Raw genomic sequence first — 23731 nt, forward strand, 5'->3', positions numbered from 1 at the left:
TTAACGGATTTTTTATCGAGTTCTAATTCGATGCAAACATTACTATTCAGCAAAATTTATTTTATAATTGGAGCTTCTGTAATCTTTTTCATAATATTACTCTGTGTGCATTGAAATGCTACTACTTGATATCCTTACAATCTTTTTTGTGCAATCGCGATTCATGCAAGCAAACCACTTGGCGTAAATCGTAATTTAAAGAATATATTTGTTAATTATAATCATAGGCAATAGCTTGCAGCCAGCGATTTATGATAATTCTGTTTTAAACTTGGCTTTTACCTATGGGAAAGTGTTATTTTAAAGAGATTATATATATTTCCAATAAACAACTTTACAACTTTTAGAGAAAAGTGATACCCGTTTAAACATTGGTGATTAATTGCGGAGAAATATACACATTTGTTAATTAAGTACATCTATTCATATCTAAGCCTAAGCTTTCATTATTGTTATTGCTGTGTAGCGATTTCTAAAGTCCAAATGGTCGCTTTATAACACACATTTCGATGTTATTAATTATTTTATTTTTCACGATATAGATAACCAAAAATAACAGAGGATAAGAAGAACACATACATGTAAAATATTATATTTAAAGACTCCCTCTGTTTGTACCACACTTCATCAATCATAAAAAGTGCTTTCACAGTCATAGTTTCCATTCGTTGGGTGCACAAACTAAATTGTTTCGAAGCGTCTTTTGTTTAGTCTCAGTGTTAATTGTCCATTAGAATAGTCCACCGACATTAGCTTTGTGCTTGAAAAACGACTTTGTCTTTTTTGCAATTCAAAGCTATCCGAGCAAGCGAACAATGCCACTGTTCTTGTACGAATGGTCTTACTATAGTAACAATATAAAATAGGGTTCATGCAACTGTTGGATATCGCCAACCACTGCGCTATTGGCGTTAGAATATTCACCATAACATCAGCAGTCGAACTTTTTTCAGGCGGAGGATTGAACGAAAATATTAAGAAGATTACATACAAAGGAAGCCAGGAAAATGCAAATAAGAATACAATAAGAACTAACATTTTGATGACTTTCAGTTTAGACTTCTGAATGACGTTATTGTAACGGAATATTCCGGGCGCGTTTCTTGTTGATACTTTAATGGCTATCATGAAGTAGCAGAGCATTATCAAAATTAATGGTACAACATAGCAGGCTATGATCACGACCAATAAGAACACGGACGCACCGTTATCAACAGGCCAGACTTGCTCACAAAAATGAAACAGCTGGGTCCTAATTTGTTCCGTCTTTAATTTGTAAAAAATAGCCCAAGGTAACATAATTAATAAGGAAAAAGTCCATATCAAGCAGACGATTGTCTTCCCGATTCTCCATGTCATCTTGTATTTCAGTGTGTAACATATGGCCAAATACCTGGAAAATCAAATTAAGGAATACGTAGAAACTATAATTGTATGTACAAATACCATGTTACACTATATTTTTAAATTCAAGTTATTTAAACGCTTTTATCAAGCGAATGCCAGAAACTATACTGGTCAGCGAGTATTTGTCGGACAGCAGTATTTATCGGACGTTCTATTTATTTCGTGTATTTTAACCCATTAGCACAATGTTCTACGTCACATCCTTACGCGCGATTGTTTTCTCAATGTTGACACCAGAAATTCGTTGAAAGGCAAGTATTGTAGTTAAATAATTGTAATGTTTACAAATTTTGTCGCAATGAAATGTGACCTCCGCGCGGGGGATATTAATAGTACGCGCATGCGCAAAATAATTCACTCAATAAGGCCCGACCTGTGTTCTTGACATTTTCGGTCGTCTGCTACAATACACCAAACCTCCATTGTTTTTTCTTAAAACCTCATATTTAACACGAAACTGATGTAGTCAACAGCAACAAACTATTTCAATTATTGATTTGTTTACATTAAAAACTCGACACACTTTTTTATAAACAGATATCGTATTTGCTTGCAAAATGTTTATAGTTAACGCTTTGATTAAAGGGAAACAAATCTTATTGACGACTATATACATTCACTGCTGGGATTTTCGCCCTTGATGGGTTTGTAATAGCTGTGTTTCGTAATATTGAATAGTCTAATCTATGTTAATGTTTGCATAGTTTAAGTTATTTTACGAATAAACCCCACATTTGATACACAAATATAAGTTTAGGAATGCTAGCATTAATTAAACGACTTAAAAGGATAATGGTATATTTAAGTGTCTGTTTTACAATTAGAATGTAATGCAAAAATGGATTGAATTGCAGAAAACAAATGCAATCAAGGGAAAAGACACAGATGCAGCGTGCCGTCTCTGCTGTTAGGCAGCACAGAATGAAAATTAGGGTCGCTGCACGGGAATTCAATGTTCCACGTAGTACATTATCAGATCATGTACATGGGCGTGTTGGCGAGACACGCCCAGGCCCAGTGAGCCTATTAAACGATGAGGAAGAGGGGGCTCTTGTGAGTTATCTATTATACATGGCGGATCATGGTTTCCCTATGACACGAAACAGAACCCGTGTTTATATTCGGGAAATCATTAAGCAAGGAGGTTGGTTCGATCATTTATGTTTACAATTTATAAGTCTGTAATCTTATTATGAATACTGTGCATGTAATTGAAATGTTTTACCCTTGACTGGTTCATTTACCACGGACACGTATATTCCTTTATAATTATACGTCTTCATAACATGGTCCCGCCCCTACATCACAGTTATTGTTGTATTATATGATATTATGTAGATTTACTTTCGAACTAATGTACAGGTAGGACATATCCGTATAAGGTGTCAGAGAATGGGCCGTCAGACGAATGGTTCCGAAAATTGTTTGCGCGCCACCCGGAACTTCAGGAACGGACGCCCGAGAGTTTGGATCCGGCACGTTCCTCAATGTCGAGGGAGGATGTCATATACCCATTCTTTGACTTTCTGGACAAAACCCTCACACAGTATGGTGTAAAAGATAAACCGTCACAAGTAAGTTGTTTTATATCGTAAACGGGTCTATATCAACTGACATCAATATGGAATACTTATATGAATTTAGTGAAAATATAAGTTCGTTTTTTTAAGGTTTTCTTTTTTCTTTTTATTTGTTAATGTCATTTATAAAATTATTTTACTTTAAGAAACATCGGAATTTAATAAAAACGAAGACAAAGCTATTTACTTACTGATAAAATAATTAGTGCATTCAAATCGTAAATTTCATTGCTTACACACTTACTTATACGTAATTTAGATATTCAACTGTGACGAGACCGGTTGGTCGGGAAAAGAAAAAGCCAAAGAGAAAGTTATTACTGGAAAAAGGGAGCACACCATCAGCCGGAAAGTTATGGGCGGTGGAGGAAACCATATAACCGCGCACCTTTGCGTTTGTGCAGATGGGCGGTTTCTCCCTACAATGATTATTTTCAAGGTAATTGCATTCTGTATAAATGCAGTGAATTGTTTAAAGCACTTAAATATTATTCAAGCTTAAACGCTTACAGATTATGAAATTGTAATATAATATTTGAGCCTTGTTCTGAGAAAACTGATCTTAACGCATGTGCGTAAAGTGTCATCCCAGATAAGCATGTGCAGTCCGCCTAAATTTTATTTTCGGTAAGGAGGGACTTCCTTGGAACTAAAAATACCATACAAGCGGAAAGTTTCGTCCCTGATTAGCCTCTGCGGACTGCACAGGCTAATCTGGGACGACACTTTACGCACATGCATTAAGCTCAATTTTCTCAGAACACGACTCATTTAAACTCAAATGGAAAAAATATGATAATATATCAACCATGTATTTTTGTTTATAGTTTTGTACGTAATATACAAGCTTTTATGTCATGCCCAAGGTACTTGGTGATACATGTTTAAATTTGAACAATCATACAGGGTTCATTGCCACACACGCGTTTTACCGACGGCGTGCCAGACACATGGCTCTATGGGAGCAGCTCGACGGGGTATATAGACCATGAGTTGTTTCAAACATGGTTCATGAAAGGATTTCTGCCCCACTGTGGGCGAGCAAGGCCGGTTGTCTTGATCATGGACAATCATGACGCACACATTTCCCTACCAGTTATTCAGGCGGCCAGGGCGAACGATGTTGTGCTGATCGGGTTTCCAGGCCATACCACGCACATCATGCAGCCGTTGGATGTGAAGGTATTTCAAACTCAATAGCATCCTAGTCAAAAGCCTAAATCGTTGAATAATTTATTAACAAGGCTAAACAATCAAACTAACATTGTACTCGTATGCATTTAGTTACATAAAAACACGTAAGGTAAATAAGGACTTACATAACAAGTGTTTTATTTGAATAAACATTTATTGATTGATTTTTAAAAAACATTTTCAGATAATTGGCCCGTTAAAGACAAACATGGCATCACTTGCGTCTGATCTGGGAATTGTTTGCCCGTCCTTGACTATAGGGAAATCCAAATACCCTGTTTTACTGAAGTATGCGATGAACCGCATCACACCGTGTTGAAAAGCGATTGGCCAGAAAACAGTAACAGAAGAAAAAAGCGGACGAGAAAATGGATAGAGGGAAACTTGCTAACAAGAAGTTTACGTGTGGAGTCTGTTGTATGAGAGGGAGGGTGTTGGATGAGAGCAAGGGCATTGTGTGGTTCGGGTGTGATGAGAAAGTGTGTGGCAAATGGTACCATTTTGAATGTTTGCATCGTAGCGAGCAAGAATACTTACGAGAGATTATGGAAGAGGGAGAAAGCTGGTATTGTAAGGCATGTAAGCCATGGCTGTATTGTGAAGAGTGAATGGCTGTGTCCCTTGTGTTTCTCGTGCACGAGATTCATGTAAGCTGCTTTTGACGTTTGTGATGTATTGATTATTATAAAACCTTATGTATTGAATGAAACACGTTTTTGGTATTAAATAATCATCATATTATAAATAATACCAATGCAATGATAATTTATAGCCTTGTTTCTCTACCAATATGAAATTATCTCACGTTTATTTATTAATGCGATGACCGTACAACATTTTTAAAGAGACATCAAAAACGGATATTCTTGTATGCACTGATATTGGATTCCAATTGTAACTCTATTAATACACACTGAAGAATACATTTTGCACCATTAAATAAATACATTCACGTGTTTCTATCGTTTCAGTTCAGAAAAATACCATTTTAAACATAATTTGTTGCGATTTACTCAAATCATATAAATGTCCGGAAAATACTCCTGTATAGTGTAAAATTACCTCCCTTTGATGACCCTATATGCGGGCCTCGTACATACGCATGCGCACATCAAAATCCGACTATGTTTACATGCACTTGTACATGACGAACCCAAGATATATCGGTAAACTTTTCATGCCGTAATTTGCATTATTAAGGAAGTAATCCACGAAAAACCGTGAATTTCGTCCGACAAATACTCGCTGACCAGTATATTATCACAATTGTGACAATCATCCAAAAAGCCGTATAAAGAGCTAGTTCTTACATTCGTCGAATGGAAATTCTATAGCAATTTCATTTAATAAAAATTGCGTATGCATAATTTCAAAGCATACAAGCATTACATGTACGTTGACGTCTTGTAAACGGAAAAGTCAAGTTGTGAAACAATTTCGTAGGAAAGGTTTGTTTAACATAAGTGACAGGAATTATAAGTTGAAACTGTGCATAATTTTATGTTACTATAATACATTTTGCCATGTATAGTTTCTTATCATAAGGACCAACACATACACGTTGACTCGTTGAGTGTTGTACGTTAAACTATTGGCACGAGATTTACGTCGGACAATTTCAAAACGGTGCTAAACTGGAGAATTTGTTGTACAGGATTGCAAAACGTGCACATATTCAGCTTGATGTCACATGACATGAAAAATGCAAACTTATATTTTATACGTATTATACATTGCAAAAATGGGTAGAGCTTTGTCGGACAGTTTTGAGTCTACGGACGGCCGCACTGCAAACAGACAGACACCCATGGGGATTTCCGTCAGGGTGATACAACTTTGCTTTGAATATTTAATTGGAGATAACAACCGATTCCATTATATTTTAAATTTCTGCATAAAAAATATTATTAAAACAGCATTATTATGAATGTTTAAGAGATGCAAAATCATTTTTTTTTAGTATTTGAAACAAAACTCGCAACAACCTACTTTGCATATCGTTTTGCTACTTGCGGGTTTATTTCGTAACTAAAGAATTCTATACATACCTGTCGACTGCAATGGCTGCCAGAAAGTTGACGGATGCGCACACGGAAACCCCCTGGAGGTAGGGAGTCGCCTTGCACATGAACGCACCATAGCGCCAGCCTGAAACATGCGGGGAAATACGATTTATTTTATGATTTGCAGAAATATAACCAATGAACCATAAAGATGTCAAATTAATTTGAGATTTATAAACTATTTTTATTTTCATTGATCTAGCTGTATGAAATTTTTTACACGATAATGAAGTATACGGATAAATATATTTTAAATTGGGTTCTTGAGCCAACACAATTACATGTTTCGAATTATGGATAATCGCAACTGTTAGTATTTGACCAAAGATGCCCATCACGCTGTTTCTCAATAACACTATAATACTCCATTATCGGAATGTAAAGATGATTAAATACCACATCGTTAAACAAAATGTTATGACACACAATCTGCTTTATCATTAATTTAATAAAGACGTGTAAACCTCGCAGAGCATTAAAATGTTATTTTTTATATGATTAAAACTGCGAAAATTATTTCGCTAACTTCGACACTTATCATTTACAATAGTTACACTCGGAACCAGGTGTGAGGAACATTAGTTTATTTAATAAAAAATAGTTACACTCAGTACATTTGCTTTATATGTACATATAAATTTAATGGGAACTTTAAACTATATCGATGTAACTTTATGGTTTCGATGAATAATATAACATTTTTATGAAAGGTAGTTTGGCATTTGAACAATTTTTGATAAAACAAATCAGCTATGAAATTAGGAAAACACCATAATCAAGCTGCAAACGCATATCATTGTCTTTCATGACCTGTTAATTTAACTAATAGAGACAAAAGAAATACATCACATCGATTCAAATCTCAGTAGGAATTGGTTCTTTAAGGGTCTGAAGTGTATACTTATGCATCACGAAAACTTAATACGTGTGGATAATGGAGTGTCGAAGAATTTCTGTTTTCGAGAGAGAGCCCGATTAACAGACGACTTCTAGTTGTATTGTGAGATTAATTTGCGTTTTAGCTAAGTGATTAATACAGTTGATTTTTTTTCCATTCAACATTACTATATGTGTTCACAAACGCGAACATAATTGTTAAGTTGTGTTTTTTTTTCAACGTGTCATACATAGCAAGTCTCAAAAGCTGATGGTAATTTTACTTCTGGTAGTAAATATTTTGCAAGTGGCTGTAAAACTTGTTTAAATACCAGTTTTATGAGCGTTTTTACCTGAAAATAATTTAAATACTATTCCACCTGCGCTGTAGTATTCAAACGGCATCAGTTGTCTAATATGTCACGATAACGACAGCTGTCGTGCAATATTTCCACAACATATGTTGACTATTCTGGTTATAGTTTAGTGATAAATTGTATTACGGAATATACAAACATTATTCAGAGATAGAGAACTACGTTTTTGGGGATTTGAATTTACTAACGTATTTTTATAAGTAAGCTTATTCTTTTAATAGTCCTTTTAACGTTTTGGTAAATTGACAAAATAAAAACAAATTGTTTCAGATTCGCGCATTTTCGTTGTTGTAATTATATTTGAGAAGAAACACTAATACTGAACATTTACCATGCTATAAAACATCCATTATATGCATCTTTTGATGATTTCGAAACCTTAAAATTATAAAAAGCGAAAATATTGAATAATTTGGAGATTTCATTTGTCGCCGTTATATTTTGTGACACACGAGGATTGCTAATATTTAGCATAAAATACATCATGCATTTGATGAGCACGGATGGTCGATTGGTCTTAGCGTAGACTTTTACTCCATTGATCAGTGGTTCGAGCCTAGTTACGTGTTACTTTTTTGTGTTGTTTTTTTAATTTTATTCTTGTTTTTTACTGGAGTTTTTTAGATCCAATGTTTACATTTATCAATATAAAGCATTTAATGACAAACTTCAATACATAACAAAATATGTGAGAACGTTCTTTAAAGTGTAAATACTATCACTGAAAAATAAGTAATGTAAACAATTGTCGTTAAGAATTGATCATATGTTAAACGTGACATACATGTTCTCGATATTCATCTTAAGACAAACATTGCTTAACTGTTTTATTAAATGTGTTTTTAATTAAATTCAATATATAACACATGTGTGAAGAACCTATATATCATTACTTATGAGCTACATTTCTAAACTAAATATGAGTAAGTACATTATGTTATATACACTTACCATTATATAAGCTATCCAAAAGAGTTATTGGCAGACAAAATACTGCTACGAGCATGTCGGCAAAGGCCAAGTTGACTATGAAGAAATTGATCAAAGTATGAAGCCGGCGTGTCCGACAAACGACCACAATCACCACAAGGTTCCCAAAAAGCGCGAATATAAATATTAATCCATAAGCGATTGAATATAGCAATATTATGTACATCGGCTGACGAATATTCGGAATCAAACCGTTATCACTGATAAATGTTGTATTTGCAAGAGAATCAGAATTCCTCGTGGTGTTTGAATGATTCAGCCACTTCGCATCAACTTCGAGATCCATCATTTAATTATGTTTCAAACTTTTTATGATAGTAAACATTTATATGTTCATTATAACCATTGTCATCAATCAGAATTTCGAAATTGTGTTTTTTTTCAAACTTATTAAAAAACCTCACATTTGTATTGCAAACAACGTCAGTAAAAACACACGCAATATCGTTTTATTTATCGACTTAAATTTACAAATCTCTCCGTTTAAATTGTAATATTGTTCTATCAGTTATCCTTACTATTCAAATGATGTCGCCGACGCGTGCTGCTTCAATGTTTCAGGCCTCATAGTAAAGGCAAAACTCGGTGGTCTATTGCGGCGATCAGCCTCGGTGTATTGTTCAAAACACTATTGGCTTTTACCATGCAAGTGGGTAGTTGATAAGAAGTCTTATTTTAAACGGTGCTATTTGCAAATTACATCATACACAATTTTATCATTTCCAATAACAGTCAATTAAAGGGATATAATGACTAATGATACAAACTGCAGCTCAGAATCATTTCAAGAGAATCTAGTTACTTTACTGTTTTGAATAAAGGGCAAACATTCTAATAAATACAAACATACAAAATGTTTCGGTATTTACAAAGCTCACGTCCTTTTATCAATTAGGACATTATCAATTAGGACACATCAAATTCTCGTCTGATGTAATTATGACGCATAGGTATTTTAAAACATATTTGTGAGTTTTACACTTTACAATTTAAGTGTGTATTATATTCGTTTTGACGTCTTCAAATAATGTCCATGCTAATACGTTAATTTATCGGATTACAATTTGGTAAAAGAAGCATTTATATATTATTTTCGAATAATATTCATATTCGAATTTCACATATGTATGATCAAAATGTGCATCGCAATGAAATTTAAAGTTCTATCACATAAGTTTAGTTTCTGGCTGTATTTGTGTACCAAATAATGGTAAAATACAACAAGCAGTTTTTTTTCGAAAGAGACACATAATGTAAAAATTTCAATTAAAGAGCTAGTCCCTACGTTTTCTTTCATTTCTAGAAAAGCTGAATGCGTATTGCTTTCTATGTTGCATGAACCTTGCATTATACCTTGGCATAGATGTCTACATTTACCTACAATAAGAAATTAAATAAGTTCTGAAAAGCTTCAAAAACTGATTTTACGTCGTTCATGTTTTTCCATTTTATACGCCAGAGACATACACACATGTTGAGCTGGTTTTCGTGTATTTGTAAATCATTTGAAGCCCCGAATAAATTATGTCCTCCGATACCATACGTTGTATACTTGTATTGGATTATTCAATAATTGACATAATTTCAAGACAAACATGTTTGTACTCATCTGAAACATAATTAAAAATAAATAAAACATTTATAACGGCGTCCTAGATTGTTGACAAGCACCTATGTCATTCGTTTGTTTGATACTTTTTTTCTTATTAGTAAAGTAAGGAAAAGCCGTTGCCTTTTTTTCTTTGTCGAAGCTTGCTTATTATGATATATATATATATCATAATATAAAAATATAATTTTTAAGAATTCTGACAACTATAAAAGGTAAATGCCTCGCCCGCATGTGTAATTCTTATAAACATAAAAAACCCATCACACTTTATTCTTTTAACGAAATACAAATTAATCTGGAGGACTTTGTTATCTTAACCAAAACAAAATATCTAAAAGCTTGCAATAATTGTTTTTATCCAAGAAGTGAACACTTGTTTTTCAATAATTTTTATAACAGAGAACAACACATGTCTTGCTTATTATTAAACTTGTTTTTTCAAACAACATGCAATGGTAGATTGACCTCGACACTCTGTCTAAAGTCTCCCAGTTATTTACACAAGCATGTGCTGGAATGACAGAGGTTGCGCGTCGCGTGAATTACTGCAGAACATTTTAGTCTGGCATCCATAATAAATATGTGCATGCATTGAGTTGAAAAATGATTGCCACAGATAATGTGTTAGGATATACATTAAAAGTAATATGCAAGCGTTTGTAATTTTAATGAACAAAGATTACCTACTATTATTAAAAAAAAAGAAATGCATATTCTTTTTTGCAATTTCGGAAATTGTAATTTTCAAAATGGCCGCTATTTAAGATGGCCGTCGTAGTTTTGCCAATTGAAGAAGTGTATTGATTAGGGATATTATTAGAGATTTGTATACCAAATTTTATTGAAATAGATGAAACAATATAACTGTTATGATTTTTTGAAGATTTTTTATGAACAAATGATGGCCGCCATTTTAAAATGGCTGCCAAAATCCGCCATTTTATTTTTTTCAGATGGGTCCATATCCGAAATAAGTTGTTACAACCTTAACTCCATTTCTGCAAATTTGCATGTTTTTATCATTTTCTGAACAATTTTCACACAAATCGACTGGACTATAATGTTTATTGCTTAATACGCTGCATTTATTAAACATACAAATAAGTATTCTTCTTACATCGTGCTTAGCGTTAACACTAATGGTAATTGATTACCAAAATGTTCGTTATTGTTACAGCTTCATACTGAAAGCCGGTTTAAGCTTGATGGTTATTTTCGTGTTCATTGAACATTAGTATTTTCTCTAATGTGCATTTGAAGCCTCGTTTATAGTTGCGTATTAAACGTTTTTATTTTCAGAATATGTAAACCATTTGTTTTATTATTAAATAATAGTGCAAAAACAGTTAAACAGTCAATAAACTTAATTAACAAAAAGACCGTTTTATACTCGTGTTAAGATTTATTTACCGAATTATATGCGTGAGTTTGACCAAAATACGCTTTTGGCCGATACAACTGGCATATTGTGTTATGTGATTGCATTTTTCCTAACAGTTATTCGCATAATACATGTAATAATGCTAACATTAATAAATATGACCAATATAAACCAATAACCGAATGTCACTGTACTTTACTGATTGTAAATAGTCAAATTAATTAAAAGAGTATTCGTTCTTTTTGTCATACAACGTTATTTAATATAAACATATTTACAAGGAAGTAAGCTTCGTTTTTTAAAAAGCACCTTCCCCAACGTGGTTTTTAATATAATAAGTGAGGCTTCTCTTTGTTGTGTATTGAAAGACGTACACACTTTTACATGCAAATATTTAGTGTTTTTTTGTTAAATAAAATGTCTTGAAAAAAGGAACGCGCACCGGAGTTTTATTTGTGTAACCCCTTATTTTGCTCAGCGACGTATGTATATTTCAATAGGTAAGCACAGTTTAATTTATATAGACCTTAATTCTAACCTGTCTTAAGCATATAATAAGGACTAGAAGAGTTAAAACAGATCGTATTTTAAGGCATCATAAAATATATCTTAAAGTGTAGATTGCATTCACAATCTTGCTTTTAAGAAGTGCTGAGGTGTCTACTTGGTCAATATGTTTTAGTGTGATCATTTGGGAATTAGTCGTATATATAACTGGTGTAAAACATTATTATAACAAAGCACTAATTAAATTTTATTTGCAAAATCGTGTGTTTAGTTAGAGAACATTAATCCCTATATTGACAGTATATTGACTTGGTAATACCAATTCCAAACATAATCAACATAGCGTCGAGTTATTGCAGTGAACATTTCAACGCATTTCTCTCATGAAGAAAGTTACACATAATTACACATCCAAAGATTCATGCCAATCTAGCAAACGGTTATAATTCTATTCTAAAAATAAAATTAATGCCAATTACGAATACAAGTTATTTAAAGCGGAAATGATGTCGAGCCATTTTGAATTAATAAAATAACGACGTGTTGCATGATGTTTCCTTTTTTCTAGAGCATGAAACTATGTACAGCGAGTGAAAGTAAGTGAAATCAGTAATAAAAATGTATTTTTCTATAAAAGGGATTATAAAAGATCATATTTTACAAAACATGGACGTATAAGCGTTGAAACACTAGACTAAATGTTCATACGTAATAGTACCAGATTGGAAAATTGCAGATTATTTTATTTTGTAAAATCTAGTAGTCTTCTGTAAACGAACGACACATGTCGGGAATTCTACTCAATATACCCATTCGTTCGGTTCTGCAACAAATATGAGTTTCGGTATATCTGTTAATTGCCAATTAACGAAAAGTTAATCTGTACATTATGATTTTTATTTAAATAAACGACATTTGATTGTGTCAAAGAGAGATTGTTGAATTAAATCATTGCATATCCCTCATTCATATTCGTAAGTTAGTTTCTCAAAAGTCGTCAGGTTTCAAACACGTGTCATCTGATCTCACGATCTTTCTTTACTATACTCGAGTAACATGCATACTACTTTGGGTTCTGGAAAGTCTTAACGTCCTCCAAATAAAGTCGTTTTCAGATTACAAGTACATGTTATATGTGAATGACTTTACCATAATTGCTAAAGGCGTCAGCCGAAATATGGTATTCGGAACGAGAGACGGGCAGGTGCACACTTCCTCAAAATAGGGCATACGAACATGGAAATGCCATCGCAAAGAATGTGCCTAGTAAATAACTTACTTAAATTTCATAAGAGGATTTTAAGGAATTATTTTAAGTTTCGTAAACATAATGAAAATTATCCGTCTTTCGTAAAGGATGTGATTACGTGTGTTTTCGAGTTAATTAAACAACGTATTTATGGTCTTTCTGATGCTAAAGATTAACAAAGAGATTTAACGTTCACGAAATATGTTGTAACAATTCACACGCTATAAAAGAGATATGTTTTGGAAACTCGATCTCTTGAGAATTCCAAACAAGTTTCATAACATAAACTAAAGAGGTGGAACAGCAGAAAACATGTTTGGTACTTAAAACAGCAATCAGAATATTTTCAAAGCTATTAAATATCATGTTTATGGTTTGAAACAAAAGTTTCACAAGCGTGTTCCATATTTCTCTTAAGTCAACAGTAACAAATAATTAGCCACAATTAAAAGCAACGTTAAAACACAACAGATTACGAACAGAAGAATCCATGTTTGGCACTTAAACGGATATCAGAATATTTCAAAAGCAATACGATTTAATGTATATGGCTTGAACCAAAAGTATCACAAGCATATTCCATATTTCTCTTGAGTAAACAGTACCAAATGATAAGACACAATTAAAGCAACGTAAAAACACAACAGATGATATCCAGGCATCCACGGAACATTACAAACTTTTTACTATGTTAATGTTTTAAGGCATAGGTAACCCCAATTTAAAACTGACAAACCGGTACGAACTGTATGCTATAATTCTTCACATAATATCGCAGACGCATGTGCAGTTATTGGGTTACTGATAATTCTCCGTTTTAAACAGCTTACTTTGATCCTTGGATATATTTTATTAGAACATTACTCGCCGGGATATATTGTATCATCGTTTGTAACTACGCAGTTATATATTTGATACTTTATATATAAGGTTAAACATTTGATTGAATTCAATTAATATAGACATGTTCGATACACTTGATAATATAAATTACACAACGCGTGCATTTGTAAGACATGTCTGATATATATATATATATATATATATATATATATATATATATATATATATATATATATATATATATGACTTTGTCAAGACATACTGACACGTTATACATTGTTTATGTTATTCTGTATTTTCGTCGAATCCTCACAAATGAATACATCTTGGGTTAAATAAATTAACTACACAAATTGTAAATACATCTAAAAACATTATTTCTTTACATTATTTACCAATGAATTAAAGTAACATTTGTATTTACGATATAACTCACTGATCCGTACGACACTAGTACACTACAATGGTGTGTGTGTCATACGATTTACGCATAACGGTTTGGCATTCAACAACAACAACAACAACAACATTTATTAGCTTTTAAGCATAAAATTGCTTTTTAGCCAAATGTATAATATACACGTGTAAAGACATGGATGATAATAATTATGAGAATAAGGTAATAATTATGAAAACTATGCAATGTTTTTATTTTCTGTCTTTAAAGATATATTTGATTTTTAAACGAGTGTTTCGTGTGTGATTAATTCTGGTGTTAGTTTAGTTTCGGCACTGGTCAAACCCTAAATGCATTATCATAAAAGTTCCAAGGCGGCTATCCCAGATTTTTATCATTGAATTATAAAGTTGTTGTTTGGTAATAAAAGTAGTGGATACGACTTTCTCTCCTGATGAGTTTGTTTGTTTTCCTTATTTTAAGGCATAGCCACAAGTAGACAATTACACTAAAAATCTTAAGTATATATCTTGACCTTTTTCTGCGCAATGGTTGAGAATATATGTGATATTGAAAGTATTCTTTCATGTTTTTTACTTTGAGGTATCACTTTTCTATAATGCGACCTATGCGTGCATGCAAGCATATGAATCATTATCTTGCAAAACACAAGCTTAAATACACACGCTTTCCATTACAGATTCACAATGAAAAGAACAGTAATATTTCATTACAGAAAATTAATTGCTTTGCAATCGCAACCAGATAACAGGAATTGTTTCGTTTACACAAGTATCAATATCTCATATTTAGTTTGAAAATCAATCAATATTTCATCGTTTTGGGGTTCAAATGAACAAATAGAACCTTTATTTAATCTGACAAAAAAATCTCAATATATTAAATCATTTAACTATGTATCATTTTTAACGTATGTTTATTATATTTTTGAGTAAAAAATAGATTGAATTCTTGCCTGGGTCAGAGAAGACACTACAAAGACAGTTTGTATGAAAAGCAATTAATTTATTTTTGCACCCAGTCGATCGATTGATTCCGTCAAGTTCACGCCTTTCCATAGGACAGCCCGTTAACGTTTGCATTCTTTTCAAATATTTACGATATAAAATTTTAATAACATGAGTACTTTTAAAAATGTAGTCTGTCAAAGAATATGAAACGAATGAGAGCTCAGCAAATGTTATCATTGGTTAAGTGTAACAGAATAGTGCAATACTTTTGTGAATGAGCTTCCAACAGTTTATATCGTCAATGTCTACTAAAAAGCATTATTTACGAATAGAAAAGACAAAGAAATCCTAAAAACGAACACAAATCTATATATACCGCTTTATGCGAAAGCGAATCCTTCCGGACAAATGTTTGAATAAGTGCTCCGTCTGAGAAATGCGGATTTGAATAAGCACTTTGGAAAGTGTTTAAGCAGATCATTTTCTTTACCTAAAGAAACACGACTAGTGTATGATCATGTCTTTATTGTAACACTTACATAGGCAGTATTTCGCTGACGTCAAGAATATATATTATGACATCTAAATATTTGAGATTGTTGAAGGCTATTGTGGTTTTGTTTTGTTTTGTTTGCAAAACAAAGCTTATTTGCTAACACTGTTTAGGGACTTTTTCATGGCAATACTATTTTATATATCGTATAATGTCAATGCAATCAATTCTTGACTTGAATTAGTTACATTGAGTCGTTTGTGTGCATTTGTTCTTTGAGTATTGGCAACTTACCTCTTCCCCAATGTCAATAATGTACAATAACATATTTTATTTTATCCAATCAATGAATTTGATTAATCACAATTTAGTCTGAACTAAGCCAGCATGTGGTTATGCTTTGTTCCATCTATCACGATTTTTGCCACGATTAAAATCGTAGTCTTAATCGTAAATGGATCGTGGTGAACATTAACAAATATTGTATTCATTCGTATCAATCGTTTTAATAATTAAACATATTTAAATGGTTAAAAAACAAGCAAATTCGTTGAATTGATATCCCCCGTCAATATGCTTCTGGACACAAAAGGGTTATATTTGACACTAAAAAAGCATTTTTTTGAAGAAACAAAGGACCATAACTCTGTTATTATCCGATGGTTTACAATGCCATTTGGCGTGCATCATCCTATTATCCATATATATACTAATACCAAGTTTCAATGAAATCCGCCAAAGCACTTCCAAGATATGGCTTCGGACGGACGGACGGAAAGACGGACGGACGGACAACGCCAAAACAATATCCCTCCGCCTATGGCAGGGGATAATAACGATAAACACGAATTTTCGCGCTCATTTGTTTACCAGGATCATCGTTACAACTCGTATAAAATCGTACTGTAATGCTAGGTTTACATCTGGCCACGATTACCACGATGTCCCCGATTCCAGAGTATCGTGGCGAACGTAACAGAGCGTGGAGTCGAATCGGGGTGATCGTGGGGGAGCGTAACGGAACGTGGTTGAATCGGGGACATCGTGGGCTTCGGGACAGATTTTAAATCAAACTTAAATTTCACCACGATTGCCCCGATTCATTTTCTATCGCAGGAGATCGCAACAAAACGGCTTTGTCGTGGGAGATCTTAACAGGACGTAACGGAACGTGGTGGAGCGTGGAAGCCAATCGTGTTGATCGCAACAAAGCGTAACAGAACGTGATTCAAATCGTGGGCTCGATCGTAGCAACAAAACGTGCTGATTTCGTTAAGGAAGCGTAACAGAACGTGGAGTATACCATTTAATCGTAGAGCTCCCCGATTTTTTAGCCTCTGGCTAATCGGGGAGATCGTGGCCAGATGTAAACTAAGCATAACATAACAAATCGCAAAATCACTAATGTTACTGGACCTCCACATCGTGGTGATTGCATTCGATCGTATTCTTTAGATGTCCCTTTCCGGTAAGCTATGTTGCGATCTCAAGACTAAAATATCTGGTAACGATTCCAACCGATTGTATTTTAATTTTATCTGGACGGTTGAGTGCAAAGCAGTGTATCATTATGTAAGGACACGCATAATACCGTATGTTAGCATAACATTTGAGAGTAAAACCACGGTTTGCTTCACACGGCAAATCGTAACATGTTTAAAGAACGTACTGTTAACACAGAGCAATTAAAAGGGGTAGTCTTTGAAGATTAACAAAACAAGTGTTTAATGTATTTGTGGCCAGAAAAGCCCAACGCAAACACAATTATCTCAACAAATATCAAAATGGAAATGCGTATTTACGAAACTATATCGAGGTTCCTTCATAGATTTAACAATATACATAATGATCTTATTTTTGCGGGACAATAGATTCAACGCATGTTCAAGTACCAACTTAGTATTCGTGTGTCATATATAAAGATAACGTTGCGGGAAATTTTAATGGAATATATTGTGCCACAAAAAATAAATACTTCAATTTTGCATCTCTTTTAATCTATGTACCATACTACATTTAGCGTTGAAAATGTGGCTATTGCTAAAATGAACATTTATTTTTTCGAAATATTTTGCGAAATATTCGTTGATTTTGAGTATTTGTGTTACTTTAACGATTCTACGTATGATTAAGAACGGTAAATTAATACTGAAAATATATTTATCTTCAACCACGAAGAGGCAAATAAACAGAAAACATCCTCTAAACGTCGTTTTTCCACGATTATAACTTTAAGCAATACGATACTCATTTTCATCACGCGGAAAACCGAGCCCATGGTACGTTTCTTTCATTCAATATTAAAGGGGCGGTCAACCAGATTGCTATATATCACGAAAAAAAGAAAAGTTCTAAAAAACCTTAAATGCTTTATATTGATAAATATAAACATGGGATCTAAAAATCTCCAGTAAAAAATCAAGAATAAAATTTACAAAAATGTAACCCTCAACAGGGCTCGAACCACTGACCCCTGGAGTGCTGGAGTTAAAAGTCTCCCATTAAGACCACTCGGCCATCCATGGCCATACAATGAGAGTTGTATTTCATACTCTATATAAGCAATCCCCGTAGTTTCACAAAATATAACGACAACAACATAATTCTCCAAATTACCTGGTAGACATACTCAGTAAAATTTTATTACCGAATATACTGAAAGATGAAAACTTAACAACATTTTTCAAGTAATGTAATATACCAGACGAGATATTTTAATCATTATAAAAGAATACTTGAAAAAATTACGGTTTTTTAGAACCTCTCTTTTCTTCGTGATATATAGGAATCTCGTTGACCGCCTCTTTAAACATTGATGTCAGATTATTAACCTATCAAATATATAGGGCACTCATTTCAACGCAACCTGTCCTTGAATTTAGAACATTTTACTGAACACGAGGGTGAAACGAGTACAGATCGAGCCTTTTTTAGCCTATAATGAAGTAAAACTGTCTAAGTCGGAAAGTAATTTCAGGAAAAACACTCGATCAAAAATTAAGAACTGTATCAACATGCGATGTGTATTAACTTTCAATATTAAGAGTAGTTTCATCTAAAACATTATGACAAAAACACATTTATAAGCGTACGTCTAAGGCGTCCATTGACACTTACAGTTTGCCTTTTAGGAAAACTTGGATTACTTCATAGACGTAATCTGTCACCATGCATGAAGCCCAGTTGTCCCTATACGTGGGTCTTATTGCAATAGGCTCATATATACAGATGGTCAGTTATTAAATAAACTTGCACTCCTAAACACAGGGATACAGTAAACAATTTATTAACCTTGTAAAATACCCGATAGGGAAACTCGGCATGTTCACATTTGCTATATTTACGCCATTTAAAAGGTAAAAATACCAACAAACGAATTCGAATTTAAATACTATAGGTTCATTTTGAAAGTATATTCATCACGACTTTCCATTACAGTATGCACTACACAACAAAATACCACACCTTTTCTCTTGTATTAAAAATTTAGCAATTTTAAAAGCTTGTGTGCAGAGAGCAGACAAGATGAAAATGTTATCAGTTTTACAAGAGACTAATTTCGCACGATGTGTTTTACATTAGAAATGCCGACTACTACTATCAGTTTATCAAGAGACTAATTTCGCACAATGTGTTTTACATTTGAAATGCCGACTACTACTTTGTTTTTTCCTTGTCCAGCCCGTCTATAGCTGTGAGTGAAATTGATTTTTAATTATAATATTATCATTTAACAAACACATATTATAATCATTAAACTGAAATTTAAACACTATTTTTTTCATCATTCTCTTAAATTTAAAAAACTTTCAAAAAATAATTGTACTGATTTCACTTACTCAAATAATTTATCTACGGAATGTAGGATCATCATTTGTATTATGAATTGCAAAAGCACCTATCTTGCATTATTACACTTACACTATGAAACAATCATACGTTCCAATCTTCAATAACTATAAGTTAAACTGCTGTCTTAAAAAATATTTACCTTCACCTTAGTGGTTTTAATGTGTTTTAATGTGTTGCTATTTCCAATTATCAAACGTATTTAACAAAAATTAGCACTGTTAATTAGACAAACAATATTGAAGACAAAAAGCCCTCGAAAAAATGTTGTCTTAAAATGTGACAGGATATAATGATTTTATTCATGATCAATATTACAAATATTTTGCATTGAAATACCTGTATGCCAGACGTATTTTGTTAAAACTTAACCGTCGTAGACATTACTCATGTTTTTAAAACTGCTAAGTTTTAATATAATAAGAACGTTGTAACACGCGTTTTGCTGTCTATATAATTTTGTACAAGCTTTGTGCATCCCGTAACAAAACAGGAATGAACTTTTACCAGGATTTTTGTAATGGCGATATTGAATATCAATTTCTTTGATAGACTCCGTTTTCCGTTGATGTAATATCTTTTGAATAATTATTTAAGAGAATTTCTTAATTTAAAGCAAACGTTTCTGCACGATTCTCAACAAATTGCCGCTATAAATAGATGACCATTACCGAACAAGAGCTGTACGGCTTATACTTGTTCGTTGGCGCTTATCTTACAACTCAATCTCGGGTAATATTGCGGATTTTTACTTGTATTTGTCTTTTATTTAACTTTCATCCAAGTTCATTTTTAGCTCTACTGGCAAAAGGCCAGCGGTGCTTATATCATGGCCCTGTGTCCGTCTTGCGTGCGAGCGTTAACATTTTCTTTATACATCTTCTTCTCCTAAACTTCAAGTCCAATTCTGATAAAACTTCTCACAAATGTTCCAGGGGTGAACCTCTTGCAAATTTGTTCAAATTATGCCCCTGGGGTTTAATTTGACTCCGCTCCTGGGGTCACAAAATTGAAAATTTGCTTATATAAGGCCTATTTTGTGAAAACGTTCACAATCTGCTCGTCCATAACCATTGAGCCTAGGACTATCAAATTTGGTATGCAGAAACATATAATAGTCCTCTTCCAAATTTCTTCAAATTATGCCCCTGGGGTCAAAATTGACCCTGCTCTTGGGGTCACAAAATTGAACATATGATTATATATAGCCTATTTTGTGCAAACTTAATCTACTTGTCCATAACCGTAGGGCCTAGGGCTACCAAATTCGGTATGTAGTGACATCTAATAGTTCTCTACTTAATTTGTTCAAATTATGCCCCTAGGGTTAAATTTGATCCTGCCGCGGGGGTCACAAAAATGAACATACGCTTAATATATCCGCGGCCCGCGAAATCTCTCCGCATTTAACACTGGTAGATTCTGCCTAAGCATTTTTAAAACGAGCGATATAATTGGCTGTCGTTTCCCAATCTTCCAATTAAAATCGGTTTCCTAAAATGTGTTTGGTATTTCGTATGCAAATGGCGCCGTTGTGAATCGGAAATTAAGATTATTGAAATGACAAATAGCAATCGAATTAACGACTGACATCATATAGTTTGATAGGAATAATGAAATGTGTTTGTCAACGAAAAAGACTACGTTTTAGATACAAGAAAAACATATTTTGTTTAGAAATGTGCACAGTGAATTTGTGCTACGGAAACGAGTGTTTCTGTTTGCAAAACGGAGTTCAGTCTACTCGCGAAGTAAAACAATTTAGAAGAGGATCCTTCGAACATGGAAATAGACAAACGTGATTTGATTTATATGATAGTGGGTCTGTGTATAATCAGATTCATATGAACATGCTGCTTTATTATGTTTGTCACGCTGTTCAGTTAATTGAAATAGCAGTGAACTAAAGATGTGAAATGCAAGATATTGAAAGGTAAACATATTTAATATATTAATTCAACTCAGTTTAATACATCATTAACACAAGAAGAACACTTAAGTGTGTTTGTTTATATTTAGTCCATTAACCTTGCTGGTATATAACATTTTATAAAAAAAAATGTATTGTTTTGTTTGTTTTCTCCAAATGGTTAGTATTATTATTTTATGTTAACATTCTCAAAATTATTGTTTTATTATATTTTCATTTTTTATGACGCCATTTTATGATTTATAAACAGATGGCAATAAATATTTGTTCAAGACAAACTTAACAACAAATTGTAACATTGACATTAAGTGATTTTAATATTCATTAGCAAAAAAGTAAGGAGAATCCAACTTAAAAAAGATGTATCTATTAAAAGTACATTCTACCGATGCTGTGAACAATCCCCTTGTTTATAACATGACTGCCGCTAAGTCTATTACTAGCAACCTATCAGAAAATAGGTCAGAAACCTTATTTTTAATATATGGCAATCCTAGTATTTTTCAAAAACAAACATGACAGGTAACCAACGTCAAATGGAAAAAGTAAAGAAATTAGGTCAATCTAATTGTTTGTCATGATATCTCTTTAAACCTCACGCCATATGCAAGTAGTGTTGCCATGATCGCAACATCTTGATGAATTATAATTCAATTTTTGTCTCATAAACATTAACTTTGTTTAACAAACAACCTCTACAAAGTTATCATTGCTACTGCCTTTCGGCATCTCATGAACCGGAAATACTCGTAACTTTATGTCTCCTCAGGCAAATATCTTCTTTGTACAATAAACAATTTCCTCACCACGTTTACAATCCTGCTACACTCACTAATTCCTCAAGAATGAAGAAACGTTCAGGTGATCTACGTCATTAGGTATTTTGCATATGTCATGAACTATATAAGTAACAGAAACTTTGAAACCTACAAACACTTTTTGGAATTTTGGAAAAAGATTCATGATTGAATGAAGGAACTTTCATTAATCTTGTAGAACATGCGTAGATTTGATCTTCAGCATATAAAAATATGTGAAATAGAAAGAACGACAATATCTTTTGGAGAGATAAATGTACCTACGTTATAAGCAAAGGACCTGTGCGACGATTCCCGGTCTTTTTAGTCTGTTTAGTTAACACCTTAGTAACGTTTTCCATATACAAAAATGCTCACCCTTCCAACTTTAAGCGCCCAGTGGGACGAGGGATAGAAAGAGAAAGTCACATGCTCGACCGACTTTCCCAGTTGTAATCTACATCCATAGGTCATTGGGTTTATAACGTTACATTTTATTTATATTTTCTCTCTGATAGGCGTTTCTTGTTTGATTTAATTATTTTTATATTTTTTTAGCAGTCACATAAACAACCAAGCTATGTAATATGGAATTTTTACACCCATTATTGCTGCTTCTTCCTGAATTCGCGCGATGATTATCTGAGATATTAACTCTATGATTCTATATTCTCAAAACTTTTCTATAAAGAAGGAATGTAGTTGACAATTGTTAATAGTTTTATTTGATCGTTCGTCAAAAAGTTGTAATTCTGTTACTCTTGTATCTTCAATGCAATTGAGTAATTAAATAGTAATTAAATTGAATGCGTTTTATTTCCCTTTTATTATTGTTTAATTTGAGTTACAATGCTATGACGTTAAATTTTATTTACACTTAAATGTATTATGAATATTGCTGGGTCAAGTGTGAGGTTGAGCGCTCTATAACCAGGTTTAAACCCCCAATGCTTTGCATTGACCGTTCCAAGGCGGTGACCCCAGCTTTTATTGATATTTTGTGTTTATGTTGGTTTGTATTGTGCTGTATTGTGCTGTTTTGTACTGTTTGGGCAATCGGTCACTTGCCTTAAATAAAGGACCAACTAATTGTTTTAATGAAAATTCAATACTGCTCCAGCAGCTGGAGTTTCACTTCTTTATATTGAGTACATTTCAACCCATGCGCATTGCACGCTTTTTCGCATAAAAAAAGTGGAGCGATACAGAGCCACC

The 23731-nt window shown here is 33.2% G+C and overlaps 1 protein-coding gene across 1 annotated transcript; it reads left to right on the forward strand.

Annotated features, from left to right (window-relative positions):
• The first annotated feature begins 1515 nt into the window (after window positions 1–1515).
• LOC127866522 (uncharacterized) lies at window positions 1516–4946 on the forward strand. The gene is made up of 5 exons (XM_052407090.1): window positions 1516–2551; window positions 2770–2981; window positions 3247–3426; window positions 3894–4169; window positions 4366–4946. The coding sequence occupies exons 1-5, from the start codon at window positions 2269–2271 to the stop codon at window positions 4498–4500; spliced, it is 1086 nt and encodes a 361-aa protein (XP_052263050.1). The 5' UTR covers window positions 1516–2268; the 3' UTR covers window positions 4501–4946.
• Window positions 4947–23731: the final 18785 nt, after the last annotated feature.

The sequence above is a fragment of the Dreissena polymorpha genome, chromosome 2 (assembly GCF_020536995.1).
Source record: "Dreissena polymorpha isolate Duluth1 chromosome 2, UMN_Dpol_1.0, whole genome shotgun sequence".
Classification (NCBI taxonomy): Eukaryota; Metazoa; Mollusca; class Bivalvia; order Myida; family Dreissenidae; genus Dreissena; species Dreissena polymorpha.